This window comes from Embiotoca jacksoni, unplaced genomic scaffold, assembly GCF_022577435.1.
Source record: "Embiotoca jacksoni isolate LCO1_2020_lvr unplaced genomic scaffold, fEmbJac1.0.p SCAF_4, whole genome shotgun sequence".
NCBI lineage: Eukaryota > Metazoa > Chordata > Actinopteri > Embiotocidae > Embiotoca > Embiotoca jacksoni.
Window position 1 is genome coordinate 17,804,345 of NW_027185392.1, and position 21,219 is coordinate 17,825,563.

At 40.1% G+C, this 21,219-nt stretch overlaps 3 protein-coding genes across 3 annotated transcripts; 1 reads left to right on the forward strand and 2 right to left on the reverse strand.

The window, feature by feature from the left end:
- Positions 1-4,304: 4,304 nt before the first annotated feature.
- LOC138208675 (perforin-1-like) lies at positions 4,305-11,567 on the reverse strand. The gene is made up of 10 exons (XM_069166744.1): positions 10,324-11,567; positions 9,050-9,336; positions 8,882-8,961; positions 8,314-8,359; positions 7,937-8,079; positions 7,688-7,826; positions 7,517-7,597; positions 6,217-6,713; positions 6,024-6,117; positions 4,305-5,352 (listed from the first exon to the last, which is right to left on the reverse strand). Exons 2-10 carry the CDS (start codon positions 9,317-9,319, stop codon positions 5,143-5,145), a joined length of 1,560 nt encoding a protein of 519 aa, XP_069022845.1. The 5' UTR covers positions 9,320-9,336; positions 10,324-11,567; the 3' UTR covers positions 4,305-5,142.
- Positions 11,568-11,669: 102 nt separating this feature from the next.
- On the reverse strand, positions 11,670-17,389 carry pin1 (peptidylprolyl cis/trans isomerase, NIMA-interacting 1). The gene is made up of 5 exons (XM_069166746.1): positions 17,229-17,389; positions 15,417-15,499; positions 14,388-14,496; positions 14,196-14,306; positions 11,670-12,560 (listed from the first exon to the last, which is right to left on the reverse strand). Exons 1-5 carry the CDS (start codon positions 17,284-17,286, stop codon positions 12,451-12,453), a joined length of 471 nt encoding a protein of 156 aa, XP_069022847.1. The 5' UTR covers positions 17,287-17,389; the 3' UTR covers positions 11,670-12,450.
- A 92-nt stretch (positions 17,390-17,481) lies between these two features.
- ubl5 (ubiquitin like 5) lies at positions 17,482-20,335 on the forward strand. The gene is made up of 5 exons (XM_069166745.1): positions 17,482-17,586; positions 17,939-18,010; positions 19,243-19,326; positions 19,427-19,464; positions 20,058-20,335. The coding sequence occupies exons 2-5, from the start codon at positions 17,955-17,957 to the stop codon at positions 20,099-20,101; spliced, it is 222 nt and encodes a 73-aa protein (XP_069022846.1). The 5' UTR covers positions 17,482-17,586; positions 17,939-17,954; the 3' UTR covers positions 20,102-20,335.
- The last annotated feature ends 884 nt before the right edge of the window (positions 20,336-21,219 follow it).

Genomic DNA, 21,219 nt, shown 5'->3' on the forward strand with positions numbered 1-21,219 from the left:
TATTGAACGTTATCAACCTTAATATAGCCTATTAATTGCTTTGTTTTGGTTTCCATTACCAAGTACCCTAATACCAGGGCCAGGATCACAGATACTAATTCTGGTATGTGAGACAATATATGCAATTATTTAAATGCTTTGATAAGACTTAAAGGCTTTAAATTATGATCTAATTTCTCTGAACTAAAAAGGTATCCACACTGCACACTCACACAGCAGCAGGAAAAGGAGAACAGCATTTGACTTTTGATGGATGAGACCAATTTTGAAACAAGTATTTGCTCTCTTTCAGCTCTGTTTTTGGTCTCCTCCAATCCCTGAAGAGAAAATCTGTCTTGCTTAGATCTTTATGCTCCACTGTGTTTACCAGCTAGTCTTTAACTGGGTTTGTCTGCTGCTTGGTGAGCATGTCTTGCAGAATGGAAATTATTCAGTTGCTTTATGAAAGAGCTTAAGAGAGAAAAACACAGTCATAAAAGAAAAAAAAAAATTGGGCAACCTCTACCGTTTTGGAACATGTTTTTGGACCACATTGCCTCCTCAGAGACAGCAATATTATGAATGTTATTAAATTTATTTATTTTTTTGAAATATATGTACTGGTTTCATGTTACCGCTCCAACAGTTGCTAAAGTAATTTATTATACTGGAAATGAGCAATGACAATAGTAGTCAGATGAGACCATTACCAATCTCGTGTCTGTTCGTTAAGATTAAAGACGGTTTACTTTGTTTAGCACAATAAAGACACAGGAACAGCTGTGGCTCAGTCTGTAGAAAATAAAATGCTCAACAGCACCTTTAGATTCATAAATAATCTTGGGTTGTTTTTGTGTTTTTTTGTGGTTTTTTTTTTTTAAATCTGGACAAAAGCAAAGGGTAAAATAACAATGGTTCTTTATGTTTATACACTCACATTATGAAGTGTTTGTGTTCATTAGTAAGAGTTAGAGGTTCTGGTATGTGGCTTTTGTTACCTTCGAATAAAGCCAGCCAAGTTGTTTCCAAATTTCCACTATTTGTGCTGAGCTAATTGTTTGCTAGTTGCTCTATATTTGACAGAGAAAAGAGTGTATGACTCCTCTCCTCTTAGTTTTCTCATCTTAGTCTCTGCCAAAGAGCCAATTTCTACAATTATTCCTTTAAGTTGATCAGGAAAACACAGCAGGGCAACTTTGTCGTTTCAATGTGAGACTAATGACGCCTCTCCCTTTCTTCTCTGTTTGGATGCTAAATGTTTCACTATTTGTTCCACCAATTAAACAAATAGGTCTTTAGCTTAACTACCAGTTTGTTAAAAACAACTTTACATTTTTGAGACTAGGCAGAGCTGTCCGAGAGCACTCGACACTCTGCAGTCTTGGCCACTGTTATCATTTTACTAATCCCTCACGTTTCTTATTTAAAAAATATAATTAACAACCAAATATCTGATATGATTTTTTTCAGCACAACCTGGGCTAATTGAATGTTCATGTTGCTTTGGTTTCTCATGATAGCAATACAATTTTCATTTGTAACATTTTATTCTGTTTTTTAACCCAAAAAGTGGGTCTTCAAACTTGTAGCACAAGGCCTGAAATAACAAACAAAACTGTCTTAATGCAAATTAATCAATTAATTTCTTAATGGAACAAATTCATAATACATCCTGCATTGTTTTATGCCTCCAGAAGAGCGATGCAGACATTATTCAGTGTAGTTATAGTTAGTTCAGTGAAGTTAAATGTTTCATTAGTGTTAAAAAGAGCTGTGAAGGACCACTTCATATGTTTGAAAATCTTTATTGGCACAACAATCTATCTCTAATTGTACTCATCACAAGCAGAAAATAATCAACAACTTCTTCAGCTGATATCATTCAAATATGGAACCACCACCAAAATCAAAACAGGATTAAACAGGACTACTATCTGTCCCAAGACGTCAAATTAGCTATACTTCTAATTTATATAACCCAAGTATATGTTTATAATGTCATTTTACTTATATCCTGTTTGACTGCCAGGTTCATTGCATTTAAAGAAAGTAATCAACAGGCATGAACTCACACTTGATTAAAAATGAGCCAGCAGCACTTACTTAAAGCATGCCACCGTTAATTCCTCAACAAGGAGACGGTACCGTTCACACCTGTCTCCGGTCAAAGGTCAGAGTGTACACGACCTCGATGCCGCCTCTCTTAGCTGGGCAGGTGAATCTGTGTGTCCCGTGTCTCAGGTACTTCACACATGATCCCAGACGGTCGTCTCTGCCCCTCTCCTCATCCCAGACTTGAATGACCAGATCAGGGTAAGCGTCCACCTTCAAGAAAAATGACAATAAAGGTTAAACCAAAGGATTTTTATTTGTTCTATACTCACCCCTCAGTCCTCCTTTCAGGCGCCAGGCTCGGACGATGGTCACCACCAGTGTTCCCCTCCAAGCGTTTTTAGGACAGCAGTTGTAATCCAGGTTAGGGACACGGCTGTCACAGGACTTGGGTGTGGGTGACTTCCTGATGGCATTTTCTTTTAAATAATCCTCGATGGCGGACTTCAGTCGAGTAGATGTGACTCGAATCAATCAGCCTCCAAGATAAACCTGAAATTACAGAAATGTTTAATATGGTATCATTTAATTAAGTGAAGAAAAAAAATGAAACTGATGTGTGTTTATGTATGTTTAAACCTGGTGGATATAATGTGTGCTCTAGGTATCTATCAAGTGTCGGTACTGGATCTGGGTTGAGGAACTATAAGCAGCAGGCAGATTCGCCAAAACCTTAGTGAATTCAGTAGTACACCCTGGATAGATCGCCGGTCCATCACAGGCCCAACACATAGAGACAGACGGAAACAAAGACCATTCATGCTCTCATTCACACCTAAATCATTAAAGGGCAATTTTTCAGAATCACCAGTTATCCTGGCACGCATGTTTTGGATGTTGGGAGGAAGCCAGAGTACCCGGAGAGAACCCACGCAGACACAGGGAGAACATGCAAACTCTGCACAGAAAGGCCCCGGCCAAGGTTCGAACCCACAACCTTCTTGCTACCACTGCACCACTGTGCCCCTTTTAAAAGATGTGACTGGTTAATCCCAAAATAAAACCCATCCTTGTAATAAAGGACACAGAATAGACAGTGACATCTGGTGGAAATGAAATGAACTGCCAATACGCCAATCCCAATATGAAGCGGTGAAAGTGCTGTTTTGGTGTCTGTGATCAGTCGGATGATGGAAGGTTGCGACAGACTCGAGCTACTGCTGCGTTGTTGCACTTTTCCAGTTGCCAAATATCTTCGTGCTGTGACCAATTTCATTTCTAGCGTTATTGCGTTGAGGGGGAGATATGACTGTGTCTAAAATGAGATTGACCACAAACATTTTCCCTGCACAATATAATTTATATAATTTCATTAACTCACTGTCATTCATTTCTCCTAGCTCGTAATACTTTCGCAATTTTCTCCTCAGCTTCGGACAATCTTAAGGCTCTTAATGAGAGACAGCAAGATCGCAAATTGGTAGGTGGTATGTCACTTTGTGGAAAGTGGTACGTACCGTTTCCTAGTGGTATGGCACTTCGACTTTTGGTATGCCACACTTTCTCTAAGGTGCCATGTACCGATATCTGGTGGTATATCAGAAAGAGCAGAAAGAGCAGGGTCTTTTTTCTGCCAGCAGGGGGCACTAAACATGCACCTCTATGTCTCCTCGTCCCTCGCCAAGTATCATTTTTTGGTGGCATACCACTGGGATGTCTCCTATATGATGCAAGTCTCCTCCGGTATAAATAATATATATATTATATATATGAGGTCACCTCCCATGGGTCCTTTTACAATGGTATTGTCACACTAGGTGCACGCTCAGGATGAACACCAAGAGCTGGAACATCCAGTACCGCTCTCTGATAAAGTTATGACTATTGGACAGATAAGAGGAACCTTGCAGTCAGCAGTTAGCCAGCTAATTAGTGTCAGCAAACGTTAGGTTACTGCATACAGATGTGTCAGCACAATCATCCCAACAATGTCTGTACAGGAACAAAACAGGTCGTTTTCACGTGTTGGTACCGGTATCGAATCCCGCTGGGATCAAGGACTGAGTGCTGGTTGGGCTCCTACTAAAGTGAGACCTTTCCTATAAAGGTAACACTAATAAAGGAAAGGCTCTGGCATGTCCGGCTCTTAAAAACATGATCAGAAACAATTTCATCACAACAACCTCATCTTTAAATCATGACAACACAATTTATGCACAAATCATACTTCCTCATTGGATCATTCAATTGCACTTTTACAACACATGTAAAACTCATAAATCAAAAATTGGTTTTATTCACCTTGTACTCATTACATTATACACATGCTAAATAATTTACAAATATTACAGTACAATTATCAGAACAATAGGAACATTCAGAAACATGCATTTTCAAACATTTTCAAAGGCTCATGCCTATCACAGCAAATAAAGGCCGGTGTTTAAGTGCAGCTATTGTTATTAGTCAGTTATGCTGAGATGGTCACCTTAACCTTTACCTGCTTAACGGCATGTAGCATTTTTCCTCTTAGCATTTTATTGCACTAATTTTCTCAGAGGAGCGAGCAGGTTGCAAATTTTTTGGCATCGTGTTTTCATTATACAAGTACTTATAAAAGCTTCATCATCACAGTAGGCCTACATGATTCAGAAACGCTGCTGCCATCGACTGCCATTCAACTAGTCTCATAAAATTCGGAGTCAATAAAATGTCTCCATGAGTTATCTCGGTTTTACAAGCTAAAAGTCACTCTTTCTTATTAGTTTTCCGTCCGTTCATGTGAAATTAATCCCGTCATTAATTATAAAATAAGTTTCAGAAAGCCTTTTGGGGGGGGCGTGTCTGTTTGATTGACAAGCAGGCGGTGCAGTCAGTTTACGGCTAACGGTGGGCGGGACAGAGTATCGTTTCCAATCAGATCGAGTCAAATCCACCGCTCGTTTCCCCCTTTTTAACAAATATAGAAGATCAAATTGAATATTGTTACATCTTACTGGGAAATTAAATGTACAAGCTCATCAGTCATGAGACTTTTGATTCTACCAGATTGACACATCTGATATCACAAATAATTAAAGAAAATTGTGCTGCTCTAAAATGCATTGATCACTATGGAGATGGTTTATAACGGTTACATCTGTCTCCAGTCAGATAATGGTCGCAGGTCAGAGTGTACTGGACCTCAAAGCCACCTCTCTTAGCTGGGCAGGTGAATCTATGTGTCCCCTGGCTCAGGTACTTCACACATGATCCCAAATGGTCATCTTTCCACACGTCCTTGTCCCAAACCTCGACCCTTAAACCCGTGTGTGTGTCCACCTTTGTCAAAAAAAATAAATAAATGAGTTGAGGTCAGTGGATCATCAGTAATTAGAACGAATAGCATAATCTATACAATACACTACACACATGATCTTAAATAGTAATTTTTTTTGATCCATCAATATCCTACTGAAATGTTCAATACTTTGACATTCTGATGTGGAAGCATAAAAATGGGCTTGTTTTATGATGAATAAGTGATCTAGGCTCTGAATGGGCTCCATACAATTACCTGTCCATCAAACAGTGATGACATGTCCTTATACCTTAATTGGGAAGTACGCGAGTTACTGTACGAATGTACAGTTGGTAAGCTAGTCAGTGAGGCATAAAACTGGATATGAAATAGGCACTTTTGACCACCATATCTTTTCAGTTTATCCTTCAGTTCAAGCGCACGTTTGTGTCAAATTTTAAGGCAACTAGGATTGTTGCCCTTTATTAATTGCACTTCCTTTATGCCGAGGACCAGTTGCCTGGAACCCAGGTCCTCACACATTTTTTTGTAATTTAAGTGCACTGCCCCCGAAGTATAAGCAGTCATTTTTACTTTTTGACTACACAAGCTACACACAGGTGGTAGACACAGTAACTACACTGTAAAAGTACATCAACTTTTCTCTCAACATGTTCTTTTGAGCTTATCTGTTATTAAAAAGTTTACTGACCTTGCCCAGATTATATTGAGCGTTCCACCAGGGGTTGTTTGACCGGATCCAACGAGTCACGCGATAGATGGAACCGTAACGCACCTTAGCATACCTGCGATTAGGACAAAACAAAAGGAGAGCAACGGATATATTGGCATTGCTGACTGACATACCACCTTAAGATCTCAATCCTTGAACTCACTCTACTCACCCCTCAGTCTTGCCAGTCAGATCCCCTTTCAGATTCCAGGCTCGGATGACGGTCACCACAAGCGTCCCCCTCCAGGCCTGTTTAGGACAGCAGTTGGAAGCCAGGTTAGAAACATGCAACCCACAATTTGGTTCTGGGGGTGATTTCTTCACAGCGTTGTCCTCTAGGTACTGCTCTATGGCAGCCTTCATCCCTGCCTTCTGCGTCCCATTTGGCACCAGCTCATACATTGGCCGGAGGGAGTACGAAACAACATCTGGATGATCCTTCAGGGTGGTCAGCCAATTCAGATAGCCCAGGGAGTCATTATGGCTGATTGAAAACTCCCCCAACCAACCACTGCCTCCTGCCACCTCTGTGTAGTGCTGGTGGAGACCAGAGCTGTACATGGTGGAGAGGTCCTGGTTCTGTAGGACCTTGTTGCAAGAGCTTTGGCTACCGGATAGTTTCAACTTCCCCAGGCCGACAGAAACACCCAGTGATAAACAAGAATGGACCTGGAACAGGAGGGGAAATAAGTTATTACTTTAACTTATACTTATACGGCCATAAATGGCATTCACATGATAACTTTATGACAAGAATAGTGCTCATGATGATAAACCTGCACATCAAGAAAAATGAGGGTTCAGTATGTGGCTCAAGGACTCTTTATCATGCTGTTTGGAGGAGGCTAAATCCCCAATCACCTGCTCTGCATTATGTATCCACAGACAGGTGAGACATTAAAATGGTGAATGGTCTGCACTGATATAGCGCCCCATAGTGCAAAGTTCTCCTCCCACCCATATACCAAAACATCCTCAGGCAAGACACTGAACCCCAATGGCAGGCAAGTTTGAATGTGTCTGTGAGTGGGTGAATGGGAGGCAACCAGTAAAGTGATTTTCCTAGGTGATAAATCACTGTATAAGTGAAGACCATTTCCCATTTCCTATTTTACCTTAGAGGTATACAAAGCGCTTTTATATTCTTGCCAAAATGTAGTTTATATATGACATCATCAGATTATTATTACTGAAGCAGCATGTTACTGTTGTGGCTGCTGCAGGTGGAGCTAGTTTGAACTACTTTATATCCAGTTATATAATACTGGGACAGCAGATAAATCTGAGGGGTTGTCAGATGATTACTGGGAGAGGAAAGAAGAAAAAACAAACAAAAACAAAGTTCTGATCCACAGTTTCAGTTTTTGGACTTTTTCTCAGATTTTTGATTCTTGGTGAGATATTCTTTTAATTTAATTGTTTATTGAAATGTAACCATTTCATTTCACTATTTGATGGACCTGTTCAGGTACCTCGCTTGAGGAGAGCCCGTTCAGTGTTGATAGACAGGTTCGTGCAGCAGTCACTCTCCTCAGTCGACCCCCAAGGTAAACCTGAAATGAAGTACAATGTTGCTGAAACAAAAACAGTTGTGTTTTTATTAATGAAATACTGAAATTAAAATGATGTGTGTGTGTTTGAACCTGGCGGATGTAGTGTGTGCCGTAGGTGTGTATAAGCTCATTGTACTGAGCTCTGGTTAAGTTGTTGTAGGAACCTGGCAGCCGGGCCAAATCCTTCCTGAACTGAGAGCTGAGGGGCGGTGTGATCGCTACACGGTAACTAGACACATAGAGACCCATCAGTAAATCATCTTAACTGAAATTATTCCAACAAACTTCTATGAAAAAAATCTAAACTTATGTCATGATGCTGGGGTGTGCACAGCCTACCCATAATGGCTGCAGGTGACCCTGTGTGTGCTGAAGGAGTTGCGGTCCTCGCTGGTCCTTTGTGTAGCAAAGCTATACATCAACGACTGAGTTCCTCCCACCTCCAGGTTGGCGGATGCAAACTTCTGTATATTTAGGCCAACCTGAAATGAATGATAAATAAAAGCTCCTAAGCTGGCTAATGTTCAACCCTAGTTTCCATGACACGGTATTGAATACAACAATTTGTTTTTTATTAAACCATTCACTTGAACTTTAGTGATAAAATCGACAAATCAACAAGCAACTTTCTATTTACATTTACCTGTTTATCAATCACAGAATACTATTCTGAAATGTTCATTTCATGACAACAATAGCTGTGAGATGTTTCCTACCTTCCAGTCGTTACTGTCCTGTGAGGTGTACGTGCTCATCAGTGAGCTGTAGACACAAGTGAGAGAATCACTATTAAATTTCATTTTCTCACAGATATGCACACACTTATATTCATGCAGTACTTCTCTGTATTTTAAGCTTCATGTCCGTCATCAGCATATATGTATGCTCTGATAAAGCATACCCAGTTGTTCTATGAAAAACAGCACTATATGTTTTAGCATGGCAACCCAACAACACCGAAGCCTCAGATTTCACCGTGAGACACTGACCGAGTCGGAAAATAAGTGTGCAGGTCTGTCTTCGGAAATAAACATCGAACAAAAAGTTTGGAAATTTGTGTTTGGTAGATTATTTCTCTGTTGTAACAATGTTTCTTGGCAATAAATTGTATACCGTTGGAAAGCCTGTTAATTTCTCTTTTAAACTGTGCCCCATTTGTAAGGAACATGCATTTGTGGGATGAGCAGCACAGCCGAGTATGTGGGTTGCGCCCATGAAAGATTTGCCAAATCTTCTCTGCCGATGCCAAACAGCTTCACCTTTACAGTGATTTTAATACTGCACCTAACAGAGGTGTGAGCACTGCTGTAGATATCAGCTTGGCATCGGCTGAATGCACGCCAGTCCACCACAGAGACCGGCAGCTGAAAATGCAGGAGAGAACAGCATGATTAACACGAGGTGTCGGAAACGCTTAACGTCACTGTATATTACTGTTTATTTATGAATTACTCTTTGCAGCTGGTTGCCTTGAAGAGGGTTGGAGCAGAGAGTACAGGTGCCACTTGGGGTGAGGTAGGTCTTCATGTCAACCATGTAGGCTCCTTTTCGCTGCAGGGTGACCACGTCGAAGCCCTCCCCCACCAGGTTGTGGCCTGGCACAAAGGGGGCCGAGTCACACTGGCTTCTATTCCCAGTCTGACAGGAGAGAACAGGAGTGTTGTGGAGCAGAAAGAAGAGGAGACTCAGGCAGAGAGGGAGTGGAGATGAAGAGGGGAGCATGGCTGGAGTCAAAAAGACTGAAATATTTCAGACAAACAAAGAGAGAGGAGATAAGAGCATAACAGGTCGTTATTTTAACAAGAATTGCAAACGTTTGCAGATCGGAATTGTGTATCTCGGTCTCTGCTTTACAGTATATGAAGTGGAGATTAAGAAAATATAAACATAAAATCTGTCTGTCAATCTTTATTTAATTTGTGACCATAAAACTACAAAGCAGGACATTTTAGTTAAAAACATTTTTTTTATCTAATCTAAAAATCTATGGAGTCAATAAAAAGGTGAGGATTAACTTGCATAAAGTATGTCACTGTTTAAAAGAAAGTTTGGCTAGATAAGAACTACCATCAGCAAATCTTCCCTGTTGTGTGCCAGATTTATTGCTATTTAGTGATAGTGATAGTGCAGCAGTACAATAACACATGCATAACGGATTAATTGTTGTACGGGTGTGTACTGAATATCATTAAACAATATAAAAATTTACAGATGCTGATATCTTGCTTCCTGGTTTGAGGTCAAGGTTAGTGAATTCAACTGAAAACAAAATTCACATTTCAGTCCTGCACAACCCTCTTTTTTCAAAGGACAAAGACACAGCTAGAAATTTTTCACAAAATTGGCATGTAAATTAGGATTTGACTCAGGTGCCCGTTTGATACATAGGTCTTAAGTTTTTAAGGCTGACTGTACCAGGGAGCTTTAAAATTATAACTGTGTCTGCTGCTAGAATAGAAGCACGTCTTGTGATCTCAGCAAACGCACACAATCCCACCATACAGCTGGATGTAGAATGAATGTAAATGTAATGTAAGCATCAGTAGTCATAAGCACATCTTTTTCAAGAATAAAATGACCAGCATTAAAGCCTAAATCATGGACCGTCTGCTCTGTCCTGCACTGGTATGTTCTTTAAAATATAACTAATATAAACTACAATATAAAATAAATATAAAAATAAACTGTTGGTATCATCCTCCAGTAAAATAAAACAAATGTTATACCTGTTTCAGATGGTGAAAAGGTTGCTGTTGTCGCTCCACTTCTCGTGATCCAAATCAGACCAAACAGGACGAAGAGCTGGTGAGATTTGACCAGAAATGAACTACAGACAGCTTATAAGGAAATAAGATGAAAAGGGAGCATCAAGTCTGAAGAGATAAAGAGATGGCCTATCACATCCAGGTTTACCAACATGACTTTGGAATAGCTTCAACTACTGTTGGCAAGCACCGACTCCCTGACTATACATGCTGGCCCTTTAATTTAGAAAAGTGGACATTTTTCACACACTGTGTTTTTTTTAGTTTTCTTTATTTAAATTCATAATCCCAGTATCAGGAATAATAACAAAACACATAAAAAAAGAAATGAAAGGTAAATAAGGTAAACACTGAAGGATGTACACATTTATTTTTAATGTTTCATATTTATAATAGTGTTAATCCATGAATTGTGTCATTGTTGTTGGAAGCAGTTTAAGAAAATCCTGTTTTCTAACAAGTTTGGAGTAGATAACAATGAAAGGGAAGAACCATAAAGTATTTTTCAACTTCATTAGCGTTGCAAGATTTGGACTACTAAACAGCACCCATGTTAATAATTTTCTGCATCACGTGATCTGCTCTTTTGGGATGATTTTACTGGGACGGCCAGTCTTCACAAATTGATGGTCATTTGAAATCTATGCAATTTTTAGGTAACTTTCCTTACAGTGGCATTTATTTCAAATACTCTGGAGCCCTTTTCAGCTCATTTGCCAGACTCACAGGCATCCACAGCCTTTTTTTTTTTTTTCTCAGTTATTGAATATGAATCTGGAACTCTTGATTCAAATTTTACGGATATGAGGGTGTGATGAATGTCTTCTCCGTGCGAGTTATATGTTTATTTATATGAATTATAAAAATGACTAGAATACGGCAATTTTCCGTCTTCTTCATCTGTAGCTGTGGGCAGTATTTTAAATAAATGTTTGATTGTACAAATATGTTGAAAAAGCCAACAATTTCCTTTGGTTGTACTTTTTGACAACACTATGTTTGGACAAACTTCCTTCTATCCTGCTAGAGCCACGCTGCCTAAAGACGTACACCATATGTAGCAAATGATGAAGAAGTACTTTCACATTTATTTTCTTTTACTTAAGACTACTGCAATACAAAAATGTCCATTTTCATGTCAAGTCCAAAAGGTACTCTGATAATTATTTTCCTGTCATCCACTTGCAGGTCATTTTACGTTCCCCCCGTTTTTCATTTTGACCTGAACACATCCCCTGGCCTTCACCACCATCTCTCACTCACGCACGTTATGACTTCAAAAATGAAGAACTAAGTAAAACCAGACCTACAAAAAAAAGAGCTTTTTATTTATACCCAATGACACAACAGTGTTAACAGCTCATCTGAACGTTGACTCTTTTAAAAGCTGTGGAGCTTCTTGTTAAAACCTGCAAGCTTCCAATCGTGCCATTTTAGCATTTCCAAGGGGAGAAACCATGCACTGTTCAAAGTGGATTATGAAAACAAATTAATTAAATGTTTGTGAATGTTTGCAAAAGGACAGAAAAGTTAAATCAATTCTAAAGTGTAGAGAACTCAGAATAACAGTGCATTGCCCTGCAACACTGAAATACTACAAAGTATTTCAAACATCTCATCAACCTGTCACCCAAACAATAATAAAGACAGAGGACGTGCTTTGGCACACATACAGTGATGAATAAATGAAGAATGTTACAGGAAAACATAATGAAATGGTCCTTTTGAAGACATGCACATACCAAGAACAAGCTTTTACAGATGCATTCTTCAACTCGTGTGAAACTGTCAGCAGGCACTCACATTTTTATATCATGTCACTCCCACAGTTAATGAAAGCTCGAGGTCTTCAGTAATAATCTCAAATACTCCTTCATTTTCAGGGTAGAGAAATTATTCACATATGTGCGATAGCGCTTGGAACTAAATGATCCCGTAAAATAATACGGGCTGGAAGCTTTGTTTATTGGGAGGTGTGTGTCATTAAAACAAGTCGCAGGCTTGGTTGGAGTTGGACTGTGTGTGTGTGTGTGTGTGTGTGTGTGTGTGTGCGTGTAAGAGGAAAGTACGGTATGTGGCGTCTTCCTTTCAGCCAGTGCGTAGGATGATGTGGACTCCAGAGTCTGTAAAAACAGGACCGCTCATATCTCCCACTTTGAGAGCAAAGGAGGCATCTTCAAAAGGCTTCTGCATTTGACCTGAAACATAAATACGGTGCATCAAACTAATGAAATGATGACTCACATTCAAATAAAAACTCACTGAATATGCTTTACTTTGTGCCGTCACTACATAACTTCCTACATTGGCTTTAAATATTTTTTTTCAGTATGTATTTTCTCCAATTGTCTTGTATTTTCTTTTAAATAATATATATAATATATTTATGTATATGTTTACGTTCATTATGTTTCAGTTTGAGTGTGTCATTGGGACACGGTCATTAATGAGTATTCAAATTAGTAGCTTGCCACCATAGTATTGAGAAGGGAGAATAGCAATTCTGGAAATAATAAATAATAAAAAAGAACAACAACACAATGAAACTTCAGATAACAACACTGATACTGTGCACAGCTACAAAACATTGGTTTGGGTGACCTAACGCCAAGACAACCATCTATAGATACTCCAAACAACACACTATAACAGATACTCAGGAATTAAATTGACCTAAAACTCAAAATATTTTTGTCTTTAATGCGGTTTCTTTTTTGTTTGCTTTCAATTTTTTAGACTGAATGGTGCCTAATTATAATAACAAAAGGAACACTTAGGTGAAAATGGGACTGCTCAATTGCTGGCAAGTCTCAAAACTGCTCAAAGATGAGGCTAGCATGCCTTGAAATCCAATGAAAAGTCTAAAACCAACAGTGCACCAGTTTCCCTCCTAATACTTTCCAAGTTTGCTCCCGTCTGTGGCTTTTATGAGGATGTTTATCTTTTTTTAAAAAAAGGGTCACAAATATATCATTTCCTAAACTACCTTGAAACACATTAAAATAATGTACATGTTGGGGACTAATTTCAGCAGCAGATTAATGTACAGTTAGTACTCCAGAGAATGAGAAAATAATCTCCAGGCCTATATTCATTTTAATGCCACCCAGTGCAGCAGGGTGACTCACTGATGTGGTTAGAAATGTTTTTTTTTTGGGGGGGGGAAAGGAGACGAATGAACATCTGAGCTACAGCCAGTACTTGTTAAACGACAGATAAATACATCAGCACATACCTTTCCCTGCCCCTTCAAACATACACATAATTTAGAGTGGTTGCTATGGCAACGGTTACAAACCTCCAACCAAAATCAGTGCCATGAGCTACGGGCAGTGCTAAACGCACGGTACGATGGCTGTTATTGTCTGAAAGGTCAGGTGTAGGGAGACTAATATTGTTCAATTCATGATTTATGTTTTCGTAGACTTTAACAAACACCATTTCCCAGAAGCCCCAGAGGCCGGTAGGCTCAGTGTCGCAGCGCGACAGAAGAGCAGAGGCCATGAACGAGGCTGCATCTGGATTTCAGAGATTTCAACTAGAAAGTTAAAACACCACCACAGGAGAGTGTTGGCGAGTTTTGTGGGTAAGTAAGGACCCAGATTACCTCCGTTGTAGTTTCTTCATGTGCTCACAAAGTAGCGGTTGATTCAACTTTGTCCATGGTTTAAATTTCATATGGCAACAGCTGCAGTGAATGTCTATTTGTCCCACGAACACACTTCACGGGTTCAGGCAGACTGATGACAGATACGCTACAGGAGAGATTAGCCTGAGCTACTGAAGCTGGAGGAACAGAAGCCAGCCCGGACGTGACGTCATGACGTGCCTACCTCTTCCAAACAGCCCCAGATCTCCACCGTTCTTAGCCGAGCTGCAGTCGCTGAACTGAGAGGCCAGGGACTCAAACTTCTCCTCTCCAGACTTTATCTGTTCTATGTACTCTGCACAGACGAGAGAAGACACTCAATATAACGATCAGACCAGGCCGGATCACATCTCCTCTCTCCCTCTGCTTTGCTTACTCTGAATGAAATCCAGGGCCTCATCTTTAGTTCGGGTAATATTTTGTTCCCGCCAGGAGGATGGACGGCGAGACTGATTATGCTTCACCAGGAGGTGAGAGCAGCGTACCTGAGGGAAGGAAAAAAATGAGATGATGAGCATCAACACACCCAAAAACAACAAGAGAGATGTGCTTTATTAAGTTAGACTTTTCACTGTTTGAGAAGCCAGTGCCACTTATACCACTAATATGACAGAGAAGTTGCAACTAATGGCTCTTTAATGTTAACAATCCATATTTATTAATGCGTTATAAGTATGCGTCAATTGAGCTGCTGTGAAAAATGGCTGGTTGTTAAATTTTTTTATGCAAGTTGATGGCTGATTAGAAAATTATAAAAAAAAAGTGACTTAATTATCATTATCACACTATTATGAGTCTCTCACTGGTAGTAAGGCACTTGCCGCCAACAGAAATGAGGAGTTCTAAACATGAATAAACGACTGATGAACCTAATGGGCCAGTCATTACAAACTGATGCTGTGCAGACAATGCTACACGTGAAAAATGAATTTAGTTGGATGAGGAAGCTCTGTCGTATCAATCAGTCCTTTCCGAGTCGTATGAAAGTCACTGGTGCAAACTGTAGTGTCTTATCTAATAAAATAGATAAGACCTCATACCAAGTAATAACTCCTCTAATCACATCACACATGAAGAAAAAGCCCCCCAAAATATACACGTTAATTAATCATTTTAGCATTCTAATTATTATCTTAAATATTTTACTCTAACATATGGCACAAATACTGTCTCTGTGTGTGTGTGTGTGTGTGTGTGTGTGTTTGCACTACAGCACTTGTAGAACAAGAATTTAGGGATAAAAGAGGCTTCATCCACCCTTTTACTAATGTCAATCATCACTAAATTAGCTCCGACTTGTTCTTATGTTTGGCTTAAAGGCATTTTGTAGTCATTGCTTTGAGAAGTGCTTCATGATAAACGTTTATTGTTATCATGACATGAAATACTACACATTATACTCAACCTTATCTGGCTCTCCACGGCCGTCTCCCACTGGACGTTCCCACTGGCTGGCGTTGGTGATGTGGTTGAAGTAGTACACTTTGCCTGGAGGGGAAAAGAGAGAAACATTAAAAGGAGCTTTCATTAATCATTTTTTGAGCACATGAACACACACACACACACACACACACACACAGCGAGCTGAAAACACAACATTTGCATGTTATCATCTTTAAATGATTATAATATACACGTCTCATGAGCGCTCGGGGGGGAAAAAGTACTGTGTTAATATTTGATCAGGCCTGAACTGAGATATTAGGAGTTCGGAGAGAAGAATCTGTACTGACTCTTCACTTTTAAAAGTTTTAGACATCCTGCTGACATTCAGCCACATTTGCATTGAATTGAGGACATTCTGGTGGACAGCAACTCCTGAGGGTGAAATCTAGTGCGTTAGCTCCTAAATATTCCACTTTCTTCAACATGTGGTCACTGATTTTGTCTCTGCCACGAGGTGTTGGGCAGGTAGTGTAGTGAGATTATCAGAGCTTCGCTTCCTGCAAACTACGGAGCATTAGGGTCACGTTGAAAAAAAGACGAGTACTGTCTGGAAGGATGAAGTGAAACTGTTGAGAACGACAAAGTAGAATTGTCGACAACAGCTGTGTGAAAATGTAAAGAAAGTTGATGTGGAACTGAGGTTGAACTGAAGTGGAACTGAAGTGGAGCTGAAGTTGAACTGAAGTGGAGCTGAAGTTGAACTGAGGTTGAACTGAAGTTGAACTGAAGTGGAACTGAAGTGGAACTGAAGTGGAACTGAAGTGAAACTGAGGTTGAACTGAAGTTGAACTGAGGTTGAACTGAGGTTGAACTGAAGTTGAACTGAGGTTGAACTGAGGTTGAACTGAAGTGGAGCTGAAGTTGAACTGAGGTTGAACTGAAGTTGAACTGAGGTTGAACTGAGGTTGAACTGAAGTGGAGCTGAAGTTGAACTGAGGTTGAACTGAAGTTGAACTGAGGTTGAACTGAGGTTGAACTGAAGTGGAGCTGAAGTTGAACTGAGGTTGAACTGAAGTTGAACTGAAGTGGAGCTGAAGTTGAACTGAGGTTGAACTGAAGTGGAACTGAAGTGGAGCTGAAGTTGAGCAGCTTAAGAACGAAATACAACTGATGAGAACGAAGTGGAGATTTCGAGAATGAAATGGAAATGTTGAGAACAAAGTGAAGCTGTCAAAAGGATATTCTCGACAAAAGACTGCATGTATAAAGTTCTTGATTTCCCCACGTTATGATTGTAAGGCCAAATAAAAAGAGCACATCTTCCTCTCGTGGTTCCTGAACGTGTCCGTGGAGCAGCTTTGAGGTACCGGGACGAACAACGGGCTTCAGGAGGAAGCAGCACCGTGACGGGGCGGCTGGTCGGGAGGAGACCGACGAGGAAACACGGTCCGTGTCTAAATCGGTTTCAGCGGAATGAAGCCTCCCGACGTGAACGTGTAAAAAAACAAACAAACAAAAAAAAGCCCCGCGGAGACTTCGTCCGGTCCGCAGGTGAGGCGGTGCGGCCGGTGACGTCACGCAGGGCCCCGCAGCAGACGGGTTGAATGAACCGGCCACGGCGCGGCACCCGATTACAGCCAAAAAACCACGTTGAAGAGGAGACACCTCCGGGACCCAGCGACCCGTCGCTGGTTACAGCCCGCCACGACTCAACTTCCTCCCGCCTCGTTTCAGCACCAAAACCACGATGCAGCGGCTGCTAGCTCGTTAGCTAAGTCCCCTACATGCTACCATTTGGCCAGCTGTCCAGCAAAATCTTCAGTTTCCTCACCCGAGCTGCGGCTCATTCTTTTCTCCCATCCAGACGGTAGATTCTCCTCGTCTGCCATGGTGTTTTTTCCGCAGCAACGTTTTTCAAATTCAATCTCAAGCGTCGCTGCCGTGTGACAGATTGAGCTGCAGCTAGGCAGATTACGACAGCTAGCGACTTGTTTGCGGTACCAGTTGTTTTCAGAATAAGGCCCGCCTTCCACGGCGAGCTCTCTCTCCCGTGATAGGTTACGTTCGGTTGTCAATCAACCGTGTAGCCAATACGCTCACTAATTCCGCTTTACGGTCAACGGGACTGAGAGCGTTCCAGAAAACATCAACGAGAAAGGAGTGTTTGTTATTCCGTTCAAGGTTTCCAGGTATGAATGACACATTCAATACCCGGCTTTTATGAAGAAATACGATAATATAGATGTCTAAGAAGTAACGTCGGTTTTTTTTTTAGTGTGAGCACATTTGTCTGCACAACAACCACGACGTTGTTAGCCGTAGCTACCGTTAGCTGAACAAACCAAACTCGGCTGATTTGAAGTGTTTTTTTTTTTTTTTTTTTTTTAAAAGGCTCCGTTTCGCCCGCCACGCCGTGTATGAGTGAGCTACATCATCTGACTCTTAAACTATACACGCAGGCGTGACTGGCCGACACGTGGAGATGGTTTCTAGCCACTCCGCAGTCACACGTGACGCTAACTTCGCCTCATTTCCTCACAGCTGACAGGATCCGAAGATGATCGAGGTGGTTTGCAACGATCGTCTGGGTAAGAAAGTCCGAGTCAAGTGCAAGTATCCTTCTGTAACTGAAGTGTCTCTAACTCTGAAGAAAATGCTCAATATTGCTTCCGGCCCACAAGTGTAAATGGTACCGACACCTGTGTTTACGTACCGACACCGTGGCAGCTCGAGGTGACGGTGAGATAGATGACTGGAGTCAAACATGTTGAACTTCTCGGGAGTCCTAATCTGGAGCTGGTTAGAAGAGATGTCAACAAACCACATGGAGGACAAACGTGGTTTGTGTGGGGACACAAAGTGCTGATGATGCTTTGATGTCTGTCCAAATTGGGAATAATCACACACAGCAGATCATGCAGGTGACAGTTTAGTCCTCCAGCAGGTGAAGCAGTAAACACGTGTATTTGATCTGAATGCAACTTTCTGAAATCCCACACTGTAAACACAAAGGAGGCTACAGCTTCAGGGTTAATGGTCTTCTGCGGCCTGCTGACCTGCGTGGTTGGGAGTGCAGCGCAGTGTGGCAAACATTGTTTGTTTCAGCTACGGTTTCCTTAACTTAAAAGTTCATCTTTTGGGTTTCAGTGGGAATGTACTCGCACATCTGTTTTTGAGCCTGACGTTTCTTGCGAGACTCGCGTGTAGTGTGTCAATTCACGACATATTCTCCTCTGAATTTGAGACATAACTCTGGTTGAAAAAAAAAAACAACACCTCTGAGATCTTCTTCCACCAGTTATAAGTAATTTCAGTATTTGTTTTAACAGCATCTCCTGTTCCTAGTGGTAGTTTTCATTTATTGCTAGAGGCAATAAAAACTGGACAAGGCTATCAGTTTATCAGGCTAAGTCTTATCAATTCTTCTTAGTTGGTTAGTTTAATAAGTTGTGGGTAAAATATTAAAGTAAAATTGATTGCTGTCCTCAGTTTGCTGAATGTTTTCTTCATTAAAAAGCTGTTCATTAAGTTGGCCTCTCAGGTTTAATGTAATTACTCTTCACTGCAGTAAAATGTGCTATCTGTTGCCACGGTGCTGCGTCAGCCAATCACCAGTGCACCCTCAAATAATGCTGCCTCATATTTCAAAATAACAGTGTACTTTTATCATGATAAATTCATCTAAGATAAACATAAATTCAAAGAGCCAATTTAATTTGGATAAAAACAAAGAGGAGAATATTTGCAGAAAAACCCCAGTTATGTTTGGATTATTTATTCCATGTTTCGTGCATATCTCTTTATGTTTTACTTGCATCACACATTCCTTAACTTACACGTTCCAGCTCAGAGGACACTATTGGAGATCTGAAGAAGCTCATTGCTGCGCAGACAGGAACACGGCATGACAAGATTGTACTGAAGAAATGGTAAGATGCTAATCTAGAATAAAGCCCTGTTTGGCCCGAACAGAAGTCCAATGTTTCTGTCTTCTGTCAACGGCTAAACGTTCCTTCTCCGTTTCTGCAGGTACACCATCTTCAAGGACCACGTGTCTCTGGGTGACTGTATCCTTTAAACAAACTGGTCACAGAGCTTTAGTTACATTTCAAACTTTAAATAAAAGGACTGACAATTTTAAATTCCAGAAATGGCTAAAATTTGAAAAAGAGATGTACATTTTAGATCTGTACTGACAGAGAATTTGTGAGCCGATAACAGTAAATGATGTTATGGATTATATTGATAACCAATATCACTCCTGCAGCAGTAGTGTAATGATAAAAAACAATCCAGCTGTCCTTGGAGATATTACACTGCAGTGTTCATTCAGTCACAGAAGAGCTGCACAATGACTTCATTTTATTTACTCGGGGATATTATATTAATTATCAACATATCAATTCACTCCTAATGCTAAAAAAATACATGTTCTTTTATCAGACGACTAAAAAAAAGGACATTCGAGTTATTGTTCTAAAAGTCTGCCTGCTTTATGTCTAATGGTATATTGTGTATTTTAGCAGGGATCATTTCTGCATGATCGTTATACACATTTTTCTATATGAAAAGCATGAGGATTTTTCTTATTTCACCATCTCTATGGTGGTAAATTTGCACCACACTGAATCAATGTTGTACTTAACTGTGAGCTCTTCAGATGAAATCCACGATGGAATGAACCTGGAGTTGTATTACCAGTAGACCAGAGGGGAGTCAAAGATGCTCAGACTCGCGCCACACGCACGCACACGCATACACACAAACACACAGACACACACGGATGGAGTTGATGGAATCTGTCACAGGAAACCATCATAGATGTGAGTTTTAGCTGTTAATTTTTTGCCCATAAACTATTATGCGAAAGACATGTTTTTCTGCGATTATTTTTGTTTTGATATTTTAGAAATAAAGCGGATATTTGCCTATCCATAAGACTGTCTGCTGCTCCATTTGTTGTGGTTTTCTCCAATGGGGCGAGGCTGAAATACGTCTTCCATCTTCTCACGTTACCTCAGTTGAACTGAAAGTATATAAGTTATATGTAGATTGATTTTACTGCATGTATAGTTGATTACTGCCAGTGGCACAGTAGTGTAATTAACTATTAGTTTGTTTTCTAGCTTTGGGAAAAATTGCCAGTGTGCAAAGACAGAGTTCACAGAAACAACACTTGAATATGGAAGTAAAAGGTAAAAGTATGTAGACAACAGTGTGTATATTCGGTCCGAGGAGCGGAAAATAACCAGGTACATTTACTCAATTACTACACTTAACAACAACCTGGAGGTACATTACAGTTTGTTTCTTCATACTCCTACTAGACTATACTTCAGAGGGAAATACCTCTACATGTATCTGACAACTGCAGCAACTTATTGGTTTATAGATAAATGTACTTCATGCAAAAGATTGAACCAAATTAGAGAACATGTATAATAATATATCAATTAAAAAGCTTTACATACTTCAAACTTAACAACACTGCACCTGTTAGCACTTTAATACTAATATTGAATGTACTGGGTTTATAGTACTGTGTATCATTACTCTTGTTTTAGTGACATTATAAATACCAAACTACTACTTTTAATGGAGTATTTTTATACTGTGGTATCAATACTTTTACTTCAGTAAATGTTCAATTTAATATGGGAATATTTAGTCTGGATCTGTTTTTTTTTTTTCATGGACTGGGCAAGGCCTCTTTGTTTTACTTAAGATAAATATTGATGCCATGGTATAGATTATGTTTTGGACCTGTTTTCTTTAAACATCAGGAAGGCCCCAGCCTTTAAACTAAGCTAAAATAAGCCGCG

What these genes read in the sequence shown, in the direction of transcription:
- LOC138208675 (XM_069166744.1), bottom strand. Translation starts at nt 9,319, where the DNA reads ATGCTCCCCTCTTCATCTCCACTCCCTCTCTGCCTGAGTCTCCTCTTC. An exon ending in AGGACAGTAACGACTGGAAG is followed by an intron (nt 8,080 to 8,313) that starts GTAGGAAACATC and finishes CATTCATTTCAG; the next exon opens with GTTGGCCTAAATATACAGAA. An exon ending in GCACACACTACATCCGCCAG is followed by an intron (nt 7,598 to 7,687) that starts GTTCAAACACAC and finishes ACTTCATTTCAG; the next exon opens with GTTTACCTTGGGGGTCGACT.
- pin1 (XM_069166746.1), bottom strand. Translation starts at nt 17,286, where the DNA reads ATGGCAGACGAGGAGAATCTACCGTCTGGATGGGAGAAAAGAATGAGC. An exon ending in AAGAATGAGCCGCAGCTCGG is followed by an intron (nt 15,500 to 17,228) that starts GTGAGGAAACTG and finishes TTTCCCCTCCAG; the next exon opens with GCAAAGTGTACTACTTCAAC. An exon ending in GGCCCTGGATTTCATTCAGA is followed by an intron (nt 14,307 to 14,387) that starts GTAAGCAAAGCA and finishes TCGTCTGTGCAG; the next exon opens with AGTACATAGAACAGATAAAG.
- ubl5 (XM_069166745.1), top strand. Translation starts at nt 17,955, where the DNA reads ATGATCGAGGTGGTTTGCAACGATCGTCTGGGTAAGAAAGTCCGAGTC. An exon ending in AAAGTCCGAGTCAAGTGCAA is followed by an intron (nt 18,011 to 19,242) that starts GTATCCTTCTGT and finishes TACACGTTCCAG; the next exon opens with CTCAGAGGACACTATTGGAG. An exon ending in AAGATTGTACTGAAGAAATG is followed by an intron (nt 19,327 to 19,426) that starts GTAAGATGCTAA and finishes CCGTTTCTGCAG; the next exon opens with GTACACCATCTTCAAGGACC.